Genomic DNA, 14673 nt, shown 5'->3' on the forward strand with positions numbered 1-14673 from the left:
TTCTTCTTATTAAGGATTTATCTATATACACTCCCACTCGAAACATTGCGGTTGGATTACTATTTTGCAGAATACCCGGGAGCATCAAATTAATCCCATGCAAACAAATTCCCCGTAAATCCAAGAGCACCGGACATTTCTGGAGAAAATAATCCAAGCCTTCAACCTCATCTTTACAAAAGGGACAAACATACCGCTTATCAGGACCAACCATTATTTTTTTTGTCAAATGTTTTTTGCCTGTTCTGGAAGACAATTCGCCCTAAGCTGAATCCAACGACGTAGAATCATGGCTGATAAATTGAATTTAAAATAAACCCCCTCTCCAAAACTAGACTTTGCCTGTTTACAATGTCGTAGAGTTGTAAAATATAAAACTAGCCCTTGCCAATGCTGAATTTCTTGACTCTCTAATATAAATTGTACTTGGCTTTCTGTATATGTTGGTATATCACTAGAACAAAGACCATTATTCCATAAGTAAGGCATTCCTACTTTTTCTTCATTACTCTTAGTTAACTTCAACCAGAATTAAATAAAAAAAGCCTTTTTAACGGAACGTAAGAAGCGACATCAAAACTTAAAACGAACAGAAATTGTTTCGTATATTAAAGGGGGTATACTAAAGACTAAACATGATTAAACTTATATGTTTAAAATCAGCATTAAAATTTTGATGAAGCTATTGATATCAAAATTCTATTTTTCGGAGTTTTGGTTACTATTGAGCCGGGTCGCTCCTTACTACAGTTCGTTATCACGAGCTGTTTGATCTAAGTATTATAATATACCTACGTAGCTTTAAAGAAATTTTTTTTTCATATTTATTTTTTCATTGTATTTTTTAAAATAATGCTTTTTAAAGTTTTAATTTGGTGACTTAGGGGAAAATGAGCATGGCAGGGGGCCTAGGTACCCTCCAATTATTTTGGTCACTTAAAATAGTACTAAAACTTTTAATTTCCATTTGAATGATATTCTAGGATCACTGCGTTGATAAAGTTACCCCTGGAAAAAAACACACACACACACATCCACGATCTGTTCTTCTGACAAAGACTATGAAATTCCACATTTTTGTAGATAAGACCCTGATGCTTCTACAGGAGGGTTCCTGATATGCTGAATCTGATGGTGTGATTTCTGTTAAGATTCTATGGCTTGTATAAGGTGTTTTCCCCAATTTTCTAAAATAAGGTACATTTTCCCTATAAACTAAACTTGATAAAACTTATATATTTAAAATCAGGGTGAAAATGCAATTCTCTTGGTGTACCTATTGGTATCACCATTTCTTAGAGTTTTGGCTACTATTGAGCTTACTATGGGTTATTTGGTTACTTAGAGTTTTGGTTGCTTCTTACTACAGTTCGTTGCTACGAACTGTTTGATAACTGAGATGTGTCTGAGTTATCAGTGACCATTATTCCTCAGTTATATAGATTATGAGTAAATTTTTGTTTCTGTTGATAGAGGAGAATCAGCAAAGGTCTTGTCCTTGTATGGTATACAAGAAACATACATTAAAGGGATTAGTACATGCACAATATGTCCTTGATAAAACTTATATATTTCAAATCAGTATAAAAATACAATTTCTTGACGTAACTATTGGTATCAAAATCTGTTTTTAGAGTTTTGGTTACTTTTGAGCTGGGTTGCTCCTTACTACAGTTCGTTACCACGAACTGTTTGATTATCATATTTCTTATATTTTATTTTAGAGCCTTCCACGAGAAATATTTATGCACACATCCTTCTCACTAAAAAGGTTCAATCACCAACCTAATTAGACTATATCTACACATGCTTGGGAGAGGGGTGTACATAAAAGAACTTAGAAATTAGCCGGACAAGTATGGTTTGCTGATTGATTTAGTGGATTTATAATTTCGATATATTGAAATGGAACTTCAATTTCAAATTTAAAGTAAGCAAGAGGTTTCTGCACCCGTTGTAATTATACATTTTTTTTAAATAGACTCAGAAATATGGGACTGTAAAAATGTAAAGGATTTACTGTTCTAGAAAAATGAACTGTTTTTGGAGAAACTGTATGCGTCAAGGGCTTCTCATCTCTACCAGCTATTAAATAAAAAAAAAACAACTTTTTTAACTGAAAGTAAGGAGCGATACTAAAACTTAAAACGAAGAGAAATTACTCCATATGTGAAAGGGGCTGTTCCCTCCTCAACGCCCCGCTCTTTACGCTAAAGTTTGACTTTTTCTCTCAACTCTAGTTTTAAAACGGTAAATAAGAATAAAAGGATTTGCTGTTCTAGAAAAATGAACTGTTTTTGGGGAAACCGTATGCGTCAAGGGCTCCTCATCTCTACCAGCTATTAAATAAAAAAAAATTTAACTGAAAGTAAGGAGCGATACTAAAACTTAAAACGAAGAGAAATTACTCCATATGTGAAAGGGGCTGTTCCCTCCTCAACGACCCGCTCTTTACGCTAAAGTTTGATTTTTTCTCTCAAATTTAATTTTTATAACAATGAAAAACTTTGGCGTAAAGAGCGACGTGTTGAGTTTTAAAACGGTAAAAAAATTTAGCGTAAAGAGTGAGGCGTTGAGGAGGGAACAGCTTCTTTCACATATGGAGTAATTTAAGCCTTAGTATCCTTTTAAGCCTTAGTATTGCTCCTTACTTTCGGTTAAAAAAAACTTGTTTTTATTTAATTTTGAACTTTTTAAATTAAGGTATGTTTTGATTTTGGCTTTCCGCACATGAATAATTAAAACCGAAATTGCATATTAATTTATTTTTGTGGCTAAATGGATTTCTCATAGTTTTGATCGGAAAATTCTGAGAAAAATGGAGCGGGGGAGTGGCCTTAGTTTTTGACGAACAATTTATTAGTAAAAATATACGTAAGTTACTTTGAAGACTGGAGGGATCTCAACTTAAGAGTTGAGATCTTGGCAGTTTGATTAAGCAACAAATATGATCAGAGTAGAGAGAAGAACCTTAGCACTTGAATTTGTCAAAAAACTTGCTTATTGAGTTACTTCTAAAAGGCAGGATTTTTTAAAGAAAAGAATTTATAACTAGTTTATTTTTCTCTAATTTACTCTTGGATGTTTAATCTAGTTAATAAAATTAAGTTAATAAAATTTAAAGTTAATAAGTTAATAAAAATTAAAGATATGTTCCGAGAGGGCTGACGTGAAATCTTCAGGTTTGGTATTTTGCTTTAAAGACGATGAAATAGAATTATGATGTTGTAGCAATCTCATTTTTAAATTCTGGTTAGTACATCCCACATTAGAGCTTCCACAAGTACATGGGATTTTATAAATCCCTCTTTGTTGTTCTACGGAAGTCCGATCCTTTTCAGAATTTAAAAAAAACTAGCCAAAGTATTACTACCTCCTAAAGCTAAGCCATTATTTTGTAAAATTCTTTTTTTCACTCAAACCTGGAACATGTGTTAGAGAACAATATTATCTTTCTTTTCTGTTGTTTCCAGGATATCGTCAGAAAATTCTAGAAATTTTTTCCTTCCTTTCGAAAAAGTCTAGTCAATCAACCTACCCAAATAATGGTTACTTATTAAAATCTCATTTAACAACAATGATTCCTCCTCAATGAATTTGGAGAACAAATTCTGAAAATGCACTCAAGTAAGGATATAATTAAACCAATTTTTACTTGGCGAGCATGACCGGAGAAAAACGACAAAAATCTATTGTTGTTAGTAGGTTTTCTGTAAATCTAAAAATTCAGACTATTTTTCATTTTTTTGAAAGAACGACATCCAGAAAAGGAAATAAGGAGCAGCATTAAAACTTGAGTCAAACAGAAATTATTATGTATATGAGGGGTTCACCTCCTCCTAATACCTCGCTCTTTACACTAAAGCAACTTCGTAAATTTCAACTATTTATTTAAAAAATATGATTAAAACTGGAATTATTCTTATTAGTTAGGCATATAAGCAACCACGAAAGAAAAATATTGACATTAATTTTTTTTTAATAAAAATTTTCGTTCTCATGAAAAAAAAATATTACAATCTTATAAAAGGTACTATTTTATGAAATATATTTTTTCAAATTTGATGAGATATAAAAAAATCAAAATCCTAGTAAAAGAATAGCCTACAAAACTATTCAATTTGATTATTCTTATTGCGACAAACTATCGACGTTCTGAACGACAATCCATATTGTATTTCTTTATATTGTGGTATTTTGACAAGTTTTACAGGCTAAATGTAAAAAAAATATCGCCACAGAATATCAGAAGGAAACTGAACATCGCGCAATATTTGAAAAAAATGGTAAATATACCAATTAGCATTTTATTTGGAAGTTCAATTTTCTTCAGCATATTGCCTTATACTAATTTATCTGATCCCCCACCCTTTACCATACAAAATCAGAACTCGTGGGTTTTTTGGACCAATCAGAGAAATTACCATTAAATTACCATTGAATTAACATATAAGTTTCGTTAAGTTTAGACTTACCCATCGAAATTTACGAGCCTGAGAATATTTGTCAGATTTTAGAAAATAGGGAGAAACATCCCTTAAAAGTCATAAAATTTTAACGAAAATCACACCATCAGATTCAGTGTATCAAAAAACCCAACAGTAGACGTTTGAAGCTCCTATGTACAAAAATGTGGAATTTTGCATTTTTCGCCACAAGACAGATCACGGATGCGCTTTATTTGTTTATTCTTTTGTTTTTTTTGCTTTTTCCCCAGGGGTGATCGTATCAAACTACTGGTCCTAGTAAATAAAATTAAAAGTTAATAAAACTTATATGTTTAAAATCAGCATTAAAATTCTAGTTTTTAGAGTTTCGATTACTATTGAGCCGGGTCACTCCTAGCTACAGTTCGTTACCACAAACTGTTGATAACACCTAAAGACTTATTGATCGAACAATAAAGATATACTGGATCGAATTCTTTTGGTTTTAAGTTTCATAAACTTTCTTTGGCTCTTCCTTGCAACACTTAAACATAAAGTCAAGACCGTGAAATACCAAATTTTTTGGTCTCTCAAATTTCAGCTCTGTTATATTGTCAAATCACACAGCATCCTTCCCTCCCATTTTCTTGTTAAGAATTTGGATTTTATGTTTTAGATTTACTAAAACAGGGTGCCTATGTATAGATAGAAAAAAAAATCGAAACAAAAACCAACTTGTGTGTAAACTCTTTTTTGTTTATTATGACAATAGCTGACCAATGATTCATGTTTATCGTCTTTGGCCCTGGCTAAAATTAATTTTACAGTTAAACTGGTAACAATTTGCCTATATTTCATTCAAGCAAATAATTACTAAAATGTTGCTAAATATTTTCAAAATAAAACCCTTGTCTTCAATTTTCTCAAAAGTAATAGTTAAAATCTTCGACCCTCCAAGTCAAAGTGTTCCGAAATATATTATGCTCTCCTCAAGCATTTAAACACAATTTTTTAGCTGGATACGATTTTCAGGTATCTCCATGTTTGATTATTTCTATATACTAATACACTTGTAAAGGGAAAATAGTCCAGAAGACTCACATTCCAAAATTCTTGAGATCTTGAAGTATTAAAATACTATATTCTACTTTTAGCCATGAAATTTGGGCGAATGTCAAAACAGCAAAAGAGAAGGGTTGAAGATGAAGTCAGGGTCCACCAGGCCCAAATAAGGGGGAACCAACGACCATTGGAGAGCTCACGAGATGGCACCATTTATGATAATCAACAACCTTCTACATCCTATCAACATTTTACTGGAACGTAAGTTTTATGTTTTTCTACACAGTTTTATTCTGTCCAGGCCAGGATACTGGTGACTCCTCCTCCGTCTTACCTTCAAATCCCAGCGTAATCATAGTTTATTTATTACTGTTACAGTAAAAAGAGTTAGAAACAAAAAAAAATCTTCTTTGGGGTTGCTTTTGCCCGACGAGATTTTTCAACTTGTTTTTGAGGAGGGTGGAGTGTGTTGAAACATCAATAAAGGAAGTTTTATATTTGTCAGTGCTTCCTTCATCTTCTTGTGAAAGTGCAAGCCATTCAAAATGCAATCATTAAAAAAAAGGAGCAAGTATTATAGAATTTGTGTCTAAGCACCTCCCTATGAACCCAAGGAAAAGCTGGATCTCATCACAGCCATTTTAGGAGTATCATAACCTCCTGTAGACTGTTGGTTATCATTGAAAGCTTCTCGGATACATCTGTGTCATAAATTTTGATATTTATATCTGAAATACAAACACGAAATTGATAACCGTTGAATAATCTTGAAATTCGTATAACTAATAATAGCGACAAGTTTAGCCCATTCCAAGTTAATTTTATTTACGTTTGAATGTTACCATAGTTTCAAAGATAGCTCAAATGTACTGATTCTACAAAAGAAAGTAATTTGGCTTCGTGTTAATATTCTGTGTGATTCGTCTGAATTGAATTCTGGCCTATCGATTCTTAGTTTATTTATGCTATAAATTTATTTAGAAGTTTCATTTCCTGAGTGGCAAGAGTTTTTGCTGGATCACACTGGTCAATCTCTTTTGTAGACATAACTTTTTTATTTCGTTTATTCTTAAAGTTCGTCTCTGGTCTGTACTTCCGTAGTTTTTGAGTTGACAAAATATAGTTTTGGATTTCATAAGTTGGTCAATAATCGTAAGTATTTTCTACCATTGCTATTCATTTTCCCCAGACCCTTTGAAGGTTGGAAAAAGAGTACTTGGGGTTTACCGTTATTCTTATATATATATATATATATATATATATATATATATATATATATATATATATATATATATATATATATATATATATATATATATATATATATATATATACACTGGAGGATTAGACCTGTGTTACCTTTGGCCAAATGGTCCATGAGAGACCGTTTGCCGTGATGCCTACACTAGTCACATTAGTTCTGGCACTGGTTGTGTTGTGCTATGTGCGCTGCTGGCACTAGGTTGTTAACATTAACATAGACTCTGCCAACATAGCAATATTATCTACCGATTGATTAGCCAATCTACCAATTGGCTAAAAAATCGTTTATTTCTTCAAGTCATGAAATGAAACAAAGTCGTACTAGAAAGAAAAATAGATGGGAATTTAAAAAGAGAATATTATGCTTTTCTGTTGTTGTAGTCGATGAATAAAAATGAGGTTATATTAATGTACTTATTAACAATAAGTTAGAACTCCATGATAATGACCGAAGCACAATTTAACTAAGGAAGGGAAGAAGTCCTGGCCCACTTTTAGTTTTTAAGGTTATTATCCTTCAGGGGAAAGCAAGGGTGGTTCTGGCCTCTTCAATTTAATGTGGAACATATTGGGAAGTGCAATGGACCTATATTTTTCGCGTTTTTTTTGCATTAAAAATGAGAAAGCATTAATTTAAAAAGTTACCTGTTCAAAGTAAAGAACCAAGTTGGAACTGAAATTTAGTAACAGTTTTAAAGTTACTAAATAGTATTTCTTTCAAATTATTCGGTGGGGGGAATTCCCCTCCCGCTGTCGACTCCCCCTCAAATAATACCAGTGGGAAATCTCCCTCTCTTCTCCGTAGAAAATCCCCTGACGGATATTACTCCTTGAAAAGTTCCTTTGATAACTTCGAAGACCACACTGCCTTTGCATGACGAAAATATAACAGTTCAAATTAGAGATGAAACCTTTTAATCGATGGTGAACAGATATAAAATTTTTAACTGGATATTTCAAACACATATACAGTCTGGATTTTTAATTTACAAGACATCTACAGTCTGGATTTGAAGTTAACAATAATAGACTTTTGTCGTTCTTCTCCAGTTATCCTTGCCAAGTAAAAATCTGTCAAGAATTTGTTCTCCGAAATTCATTGAGGGGGAATTATTATTGAAAGAAATTTTAATAAGTAACCATTATCCAGGCTGGTTAATTGACCAGACTCCAGGAAAAAAATTCCCAATTTTCTAACAGTATTCTGGAAACAACAGAAAGGAAAGATGCTTTTGTTCTTTGCCATGTGATACTCCACACCAAAAGGCCCCCCTCGACAATTTCAACCCCTTTGAAAAAATTCTCCATATTTAAAATTGCATTGGCATAAACAAAGTAAGTCAAACACTCTTGTTTGACTTACTTGCAAGAAAAAAAATTTCTTGCAGAAATCCTAGCGAATTCCTCGTTGTAAAGTTTGCTCCCCCCCACATGAAAGTCCTCCGTTCCGAAAAATGTCCGTTTACTTCCAATTAAGAAACTCTACATGGAAACAATAGGTAAACAAACAAAACCGCTCCCGATCTTCTAGGATAATCAGTTCAGTAAGATCATCCTGGTAAAAAAAAAAAAAACAAAACAAAAAAAACAACACAACAACAAGAAGCAACAACTCGGCTTAATATCAGAGAGCTAGGGTTTCCTGATATTCCGAATCTGATAGTGTGATTTTCATGAAGGTTCTTTTACTTTTTTTTAAGTAACCCCTGCCTCCTTCTTTCTCGAAAACCACACAGAGTTTTCGAACCTCGTAGCTTATGATGGATACGGTAAACTTAATGAATATTTATATATATATATATATATATATATATATATATATATATATATATATATATATATATTATATATATATATATATATATATATATATATATATATATATATATATATATACTAGCTGTTGGGGTGGCGCTTCGCGCCACCCCAACACCTAGTTGGTGGGGGCGCTTCGCGCCCCCCCCCAAGCCCCCCCGCGCGCGTAAGTCGTTACGCGCCATAATAGTTACGCGCCATTGTAGTTGTGTCCCTATGTCCCACCTGTGAATATAGATAGATATATATATATATATATATATATATATATATATATATATATATATATATATATATATATATATATATGGTTTTAACTACGTAAAACTTGCGAATATACAACATTCTTTGCTGTCCCATTGTCTTTGCATATAAATAGATTGTCAGGTTTACCGACTCTTGAACATGCAACATATAATGGTCCATGGGAAAACAATCTGTATTCAGATCTATACCTCATGATTCTAATGATTGCCCTTGAGCTTTGTTGATGGTGATTGCTAATCGACCATTCCCTGTCCCGGTGTCCCGGTCGTCATTTACATCCCCCATTCGTTTTTTAGTTTTGTTTTTCTCCTTTATTTTTTTCCTTTTTTTTTCTTTTTTAGCTTATTTAGATTTTTAGATTTTTTAGTTTTTTTATTAGTTTTTAGTTTTTTTTTCTTTTTAGTTTTTTTGTCCCGGTCGTCATTTATATCCCCCTGTTTCCCCCGGTGTCCCCGTTGTAGTTGTGTCCCTGTGTCCCGGTCGTCATTTATATTCCCTGTGTCCCGGTCGTCATTTGTATCCCGGTGTACCGGTCTGTATATACATTCGTTTTTTAGTTTTGTTTTTCTCCTTTATTTTTTTCCTTTTTTTTTCTTTTTTAGTTTATTTAGATTTTTAGATTTTTTAGTTTTTTTATTAGTTTTTAGTTTTTTTTTCTTTTTAGTTTTTTTGTAGTTTTTAACTTCTTTTTAGTTTTGTTAATTTTTTTTTTTACTTATGTCCTGGTCGTCATTCATACTCCCTGTGTCCCGGTGCTTCCCGGTGCTTTGTTGATTGCTAATCGAACATTCCTTTTGTCCTGGTCGCTTTCTCTTCGAGTTTCGTCATTTATTTTTTTCTTTTTTAGTTCTTTTAGTTTTTACCTTTTTTAGTTTTTTTTAGTTTTTTAGATGAAAATTTTTTTTAGTTTTTTCCTTTTTTTCTTTTTAGTTTTTTATTGGTTTTTACCTTTATTTTAGCTTATTTTTCAGTTTTTTCCTTTTTTTTAGTTTTTTTTTATTTTTTATTTTTTAGTTTTTTACCTTTTTTTAGTTTTTTTTAGTTTTTTTAGTTTTTTAGCTTTTTTACTTTTTTTATTAGTTTTTAGTTTTTTTTTTAGTTTTTGCCTTTTTTTTAGTTTTTAGTTTTTTTTTAGTTTTTTAGTTTTTGCCTTTTTTTAGTTTTTTCAGTTTTTTTTTTTTTTTTTAGTTTTTTTTATTTTAGTTTTTTTCAGTTTTTTCCCTTTTTTTTAGTTTTTTTTAGTTTTTAGTTTTTTTCTTTTTTACCTTTTTTTTAGTTTTTTTAGTTTTTTTAGTTTTTTAGCTTTTTTATTTTTTTTATTAGTTTTTAGTTTTTTTTGTAGTTTTTGCCTTTTTTTAGTTTTTTTAGTTTTTTAGCTTTTTTATTTTTTTTATTAGTTTTTAGTTTTTTTTGTAGTTTTTGCCTTTTTTAGTTTTTTCAGTTTTGACGTCACCTGATCCAAATTTTTCAGGTGACGTCACCTGACACATCCACACATCCACAGACAGACAACTTATTTTTATATATATAGATATATATATATATATATATATATATATATATATATATATATATATAATCAGCATAAAACCCGATTCTTTTGATGCGTCTATTGTTATCAAAATTTAATTTTTAGAGGTTGCTTGATTAACTGATCAGCTTCGGAAAACACACTCAGAAGGGAGATTGGTGTAGGATATGGACATTAATTTCATGCCAACCTCGTATACGTATTTATGAGACTTCAACGACTTGAGCGAATCAGTTTTGCTTAGAACTAATGACTTCTTATTAATTATCTTCAGAGCCGTTACAGATTTGGCTGCTGGCGAAACACCTCTTGCATTGGCTGCTGAAACTTTTTCACATGAGCCCTTCAAACTGGCTTAATTTTGTGGTGGCTGAGTCACAGGGACTGTCAACAAACTTCCATTTGTTGATATAGCTCCAGGAGTTACCAAAGCCAAATCCTTATTTTACCCTCAAATTGGTGAAGATTGTCAGTGGAAGTATACATTATCATCAATCGTGCATTAAGTTATCTGTCAATTGTCAAACATAATCAAACAAAGACCTATAAGCCTGCAAGACACTTTATCTGGCCAAGCATTTCGGGGGTCCTCAGCAACATTTCAGGATCCACCCTCCCTAAATATAGTTCCATTTTGAGAACAGACTATGCCAACTTATGGACACAGCTATGTATGATGCTATAGAACATCATACACGACAGCATGATTAGACGACTGAATACATTATTTTCTTCTTCTCGACCATTTGTGAGACATTTTCAATTCGACATCGATACTGGGGACTACTGATTTAGGTTAGGTTAGGTTTCTTTGGGAGCCAGACGTAGAAATATGCTGCGTATCAGTTTTACTTGGAACTGACTATTCCTTATTGATTACCTTCAAAGCCCTGACAGATTCGGTTAAAGGCGAAGCATGCCTTGCATTGGCTGCTGAAACTTTGTCACGTGATACAAACAAAACTGGCTTTTTTTTGTGGCTGAATCACAGAAACTGTCGCCACACTTGCATTTGTTGATATAGCTGCAGGAGCCAGCAGAGCCAAATCCATTCCCCTTGCTAACTTACCCTCAGCTTGGGGAAGATTGTCATGGGTAGTATATGTTCTCATCAATCGTGCATTAAGGTATGTGACAATCGTCGGGTGTAATCCAACCAAGTCCTATAAGCCTGCAAGACACTTTATCTGACCAAGCATTTCAAGGGTGCTCAGCAGCATTTGAGGATCAACCCTCCCTAAACATAGTTTGATTTTGAGAACAGGCTATGTCATCTTATGGATACAGCTATGCATGATATTATAAAACAGCATGGTCACAGGATTGAATACATCATTTTCTCCTTCTCGACCATAGTGAGCATTTTTCTATTTTGAATTTTTTTTTCTTCGCCTGAAATTCCCGGGGAAGCAAAGAAAAAGCCAAAAATATTCAAACATTTCCAAATATCGTTTTCAATATTGATATTTGTGTCTCGATATTCGATATTGATGTTCAGTTCGACATATAGATATATCAATATCAATACCGAATATCGCCCAGCACTAGAGACAGCACAATTTGAACTTGTTGGCACATGTATGATTAATTTTCTGTTTTTGATCTTTTAGACATTTTTGTTTAATTAAACAGCTTTAAAGTCTGAATAAAATGCGATTACATTTATTTTCAAAATCAAATCCACTTTACATTTTTTTAGCTTTCAGTTGTTTCTCTTTTTCAAGTTTGACAAAATTGACTGACGAGATCTCGTTTTTCTTTCTGGAATCGGATCTGGCTCCTGTAGATCTGCTCTCTGAACGTTTAGAATGTGGTACTTTATTTGCAAATCAGTCGAACACCTTCAAAAACATAATACAAAACAAAAAATGTTCTTACTAAAAATTCTACCCAATCCTGAGACCCATAAATCGATTTCTTACTGGAAATTGCCGAAGTTTTACAGATTGTTTGAAAAGAAAAGTGAAAACATTGCGGTGGCATGTAATTGTCTTTAATTGGATGAATGTAGTCGCATAACATAATTTTACTATTTAGAGAGTTTTCCCATTAGCGTAATCTAATTTAAAAGGACTGTGGTACCATCAGTCTTTTGTTAAAGCGTCACAGGCAGCCAATGAAAACTTCATTTTCACGAGTAAAACCAGGACCCTAGCGCTGGATCCACATTGAAACAGCTGGTCTCAAATTTGACATAGACGGTGGTTCAAATTTGAGATATATGGCAGGGATATCGATACCGGGGCTATTGACTTACTTGGTTTCTTAGGGAGCTAGGCGTGGAACCAAGGGACTTGGGGATCACGTCCGACGACCAATTAAATCTGTCGGTTACATCTTTCCCAGTGGTCTTCTAGTAGTCTCTTTCTTATCCAGAAAAAGATTTCTCTTTTTTCCAGTCTCTTTTGAAAAAATTCCTGCCCCCTCCTTTTCCCCATGTTTTTGTGAACCGGTGCCCATATTTTAAATAATAAAAAATACCTTAAACTTGATTTTTATTAATTTATTGTCTTATTTAGTTTTAGCTATGTTGGTGGGAATATCAGTCCCTATTCAACCTGCCCTTACAATAGCTACGGGAGTTATGAAGTTGGAAGCGCTGATTGTGTGGACAATACAACCTTGTTTGAAAATAAGATAATGCCTTCAGCTACAGCGATGCCTGATGTACCGGTGATGCCTTCTAAAGCCTCTGGTAAGTACTTGTACATATATCCTAATATGATGTAAATAGATACTGGTAATGTTTTGTAAATATTTTCTTGCAAAAATATTTTTTTCAGCTTAAATAAAGAACACCTAACAGCACTTTTAATGAAAAACGAGTCAGTAGTTGTCAGTAGAAAAACGGGTCAGTTGTCCTTTTCACTTTTCGTCTGTATACTCGCTGATATTATCCTCGTTATTTCAGTTATTATGTTTTCTTTTCTTTTCTTGCTTGTCATACGTAATTACATGTTGTTTTTAAAATACTTTAAATATATCTAAGTAACATAATTTGATTTTATTTATTTTTTTTAGTGTAATTTAATTTTAATCAAACACTAAAATTTGATCTAAAATTCCAATGAAGTTGTTAGTAAAATTTCAATTCCAGCTATTATATAAGAGTAAAAAATTTTAATGACTGGCAGGGGTTTTGGTAGTTTTATAGGAGCTCAAAGAAATTAAAAATATGGCTTTTTTTAATATCATTTTGATGATTAGTTTAGTTGTAATTTAATTTCACGAGTTTATTAGAATTATTTTTTAATTAAATGCTAAAAATTGCTTTAATATTCCAATTAAACTGTAGGTAAAATTATGATTGCGGGTACAATTTTATTATAGAAATTTTATGGTCAGTTTTCATTAATAAACACCTTGTAAGCGACGTCGGTATATTAATTCTGAGCATTTAATCTATTTAAGAGTACCTCTTGAGGTTCTCTTTGTGAAACGACAGGAAAAGACGAAACGTGACAAATCAAATAGTTTGTGGTAATAACTTTTAATAAAGAGCGGCCCCGTTTAATAGTAACCGAGACTCTAAAAAACGGAATTTTAATGCCAATTCATACATCAAAAGAATTGGATTTTTTCCCTATTTTTAAATATATAAAAATTATGACATTTAGTATTACCCATCAAGAGTTACGAGCCTAAGAATATTTCCTATATCTTAATAAAATCACACTATGAGATTTAGCGTATCAGAGAACCTTACTGTACAGGTTTCAAACTCCTACGTGCAAAAATGTGGAATTTGTATTTGTTCCGGAAGAAAGATAACGGATGCGAGTTTATTTGTTTGTTTTTTTTCTTTTTCCCAAGGATGATCGTATCAACCCAGCGGTCCAAGAATATCGCGAGAGGGCTCATTCAAATGGAATTTAAAAGTTTTAGTGCCCTTTTTAATTGACCAAAAATTTTAGAGGTCATCTAGGTGTCCTTCCTCGCTCATTTTTCCCCCAAGTCACAGGATTAAAATGTTGAGGTATTCATTTTGTTCAGCATAATCGAGCAATCTAATAACTTTTTTTGAGGACGACATAATTGTTGACGACTTAATCTGATTGTTAAAAAAAGCAATCAGAAATTCAATAAAGAAATAATTTTTTTCAACTAAAAGTAAGGAACAACATTAAAACTTAAAACCAATGGAAATTATTACGTATATTTGGGGGTTTGTCCCCTCCTCAGTACCTCGTAATTTATGCTAAAGTATTATTATTAATTTTAAAAGAGCTATTTATTCCAATTAAATGGCCTTTATGATTCAGGGATAATTTTTGAAGAATTGGAACAAAATTAGAACTTCAGCATAAA

At 32.4% G+C, this 14673-nt stretch overlaps 1 protein-coding gene across 1 annotated transcript in view; it reads left to right on the forward strand.

Moving 5' to 3' along the window:
* LOC136024967 (uncharacterized) overlaps positions 1 to 14673 on the forward strand; it is a 90083-nt gene that overhangs the window by 10565 nt on the left and 64845 nt on the right. Inside the window, exons 3-4 of the mRNA XM_065700572.1 lie at positions 5582 to 5750; positions 12885 to 13060. Of these exons, the coding sequence (XP_065556644.1) occupies positions 5582 to 5750; positions 12885 to 13060 (345 nt within the window). The remainder of the gene's footprint in view (positions 1 to 5581; positions 5751 to 12884; positions 13061 to 14673) is intronic.

The sequence above is a fragment of the Artemia franciscana genome, chromosome 3 (assembly GCF_032884065.1).
Source record: "Artemia franciscana chromosome 3, ASM3288406v1, whole genome shotgun sequence".
NCBI lineage: Eukaryota > Metazoa > Arthropoda > Branchiopoda > Anostraca > Artemiidae > Artemia > Artemia franciscana.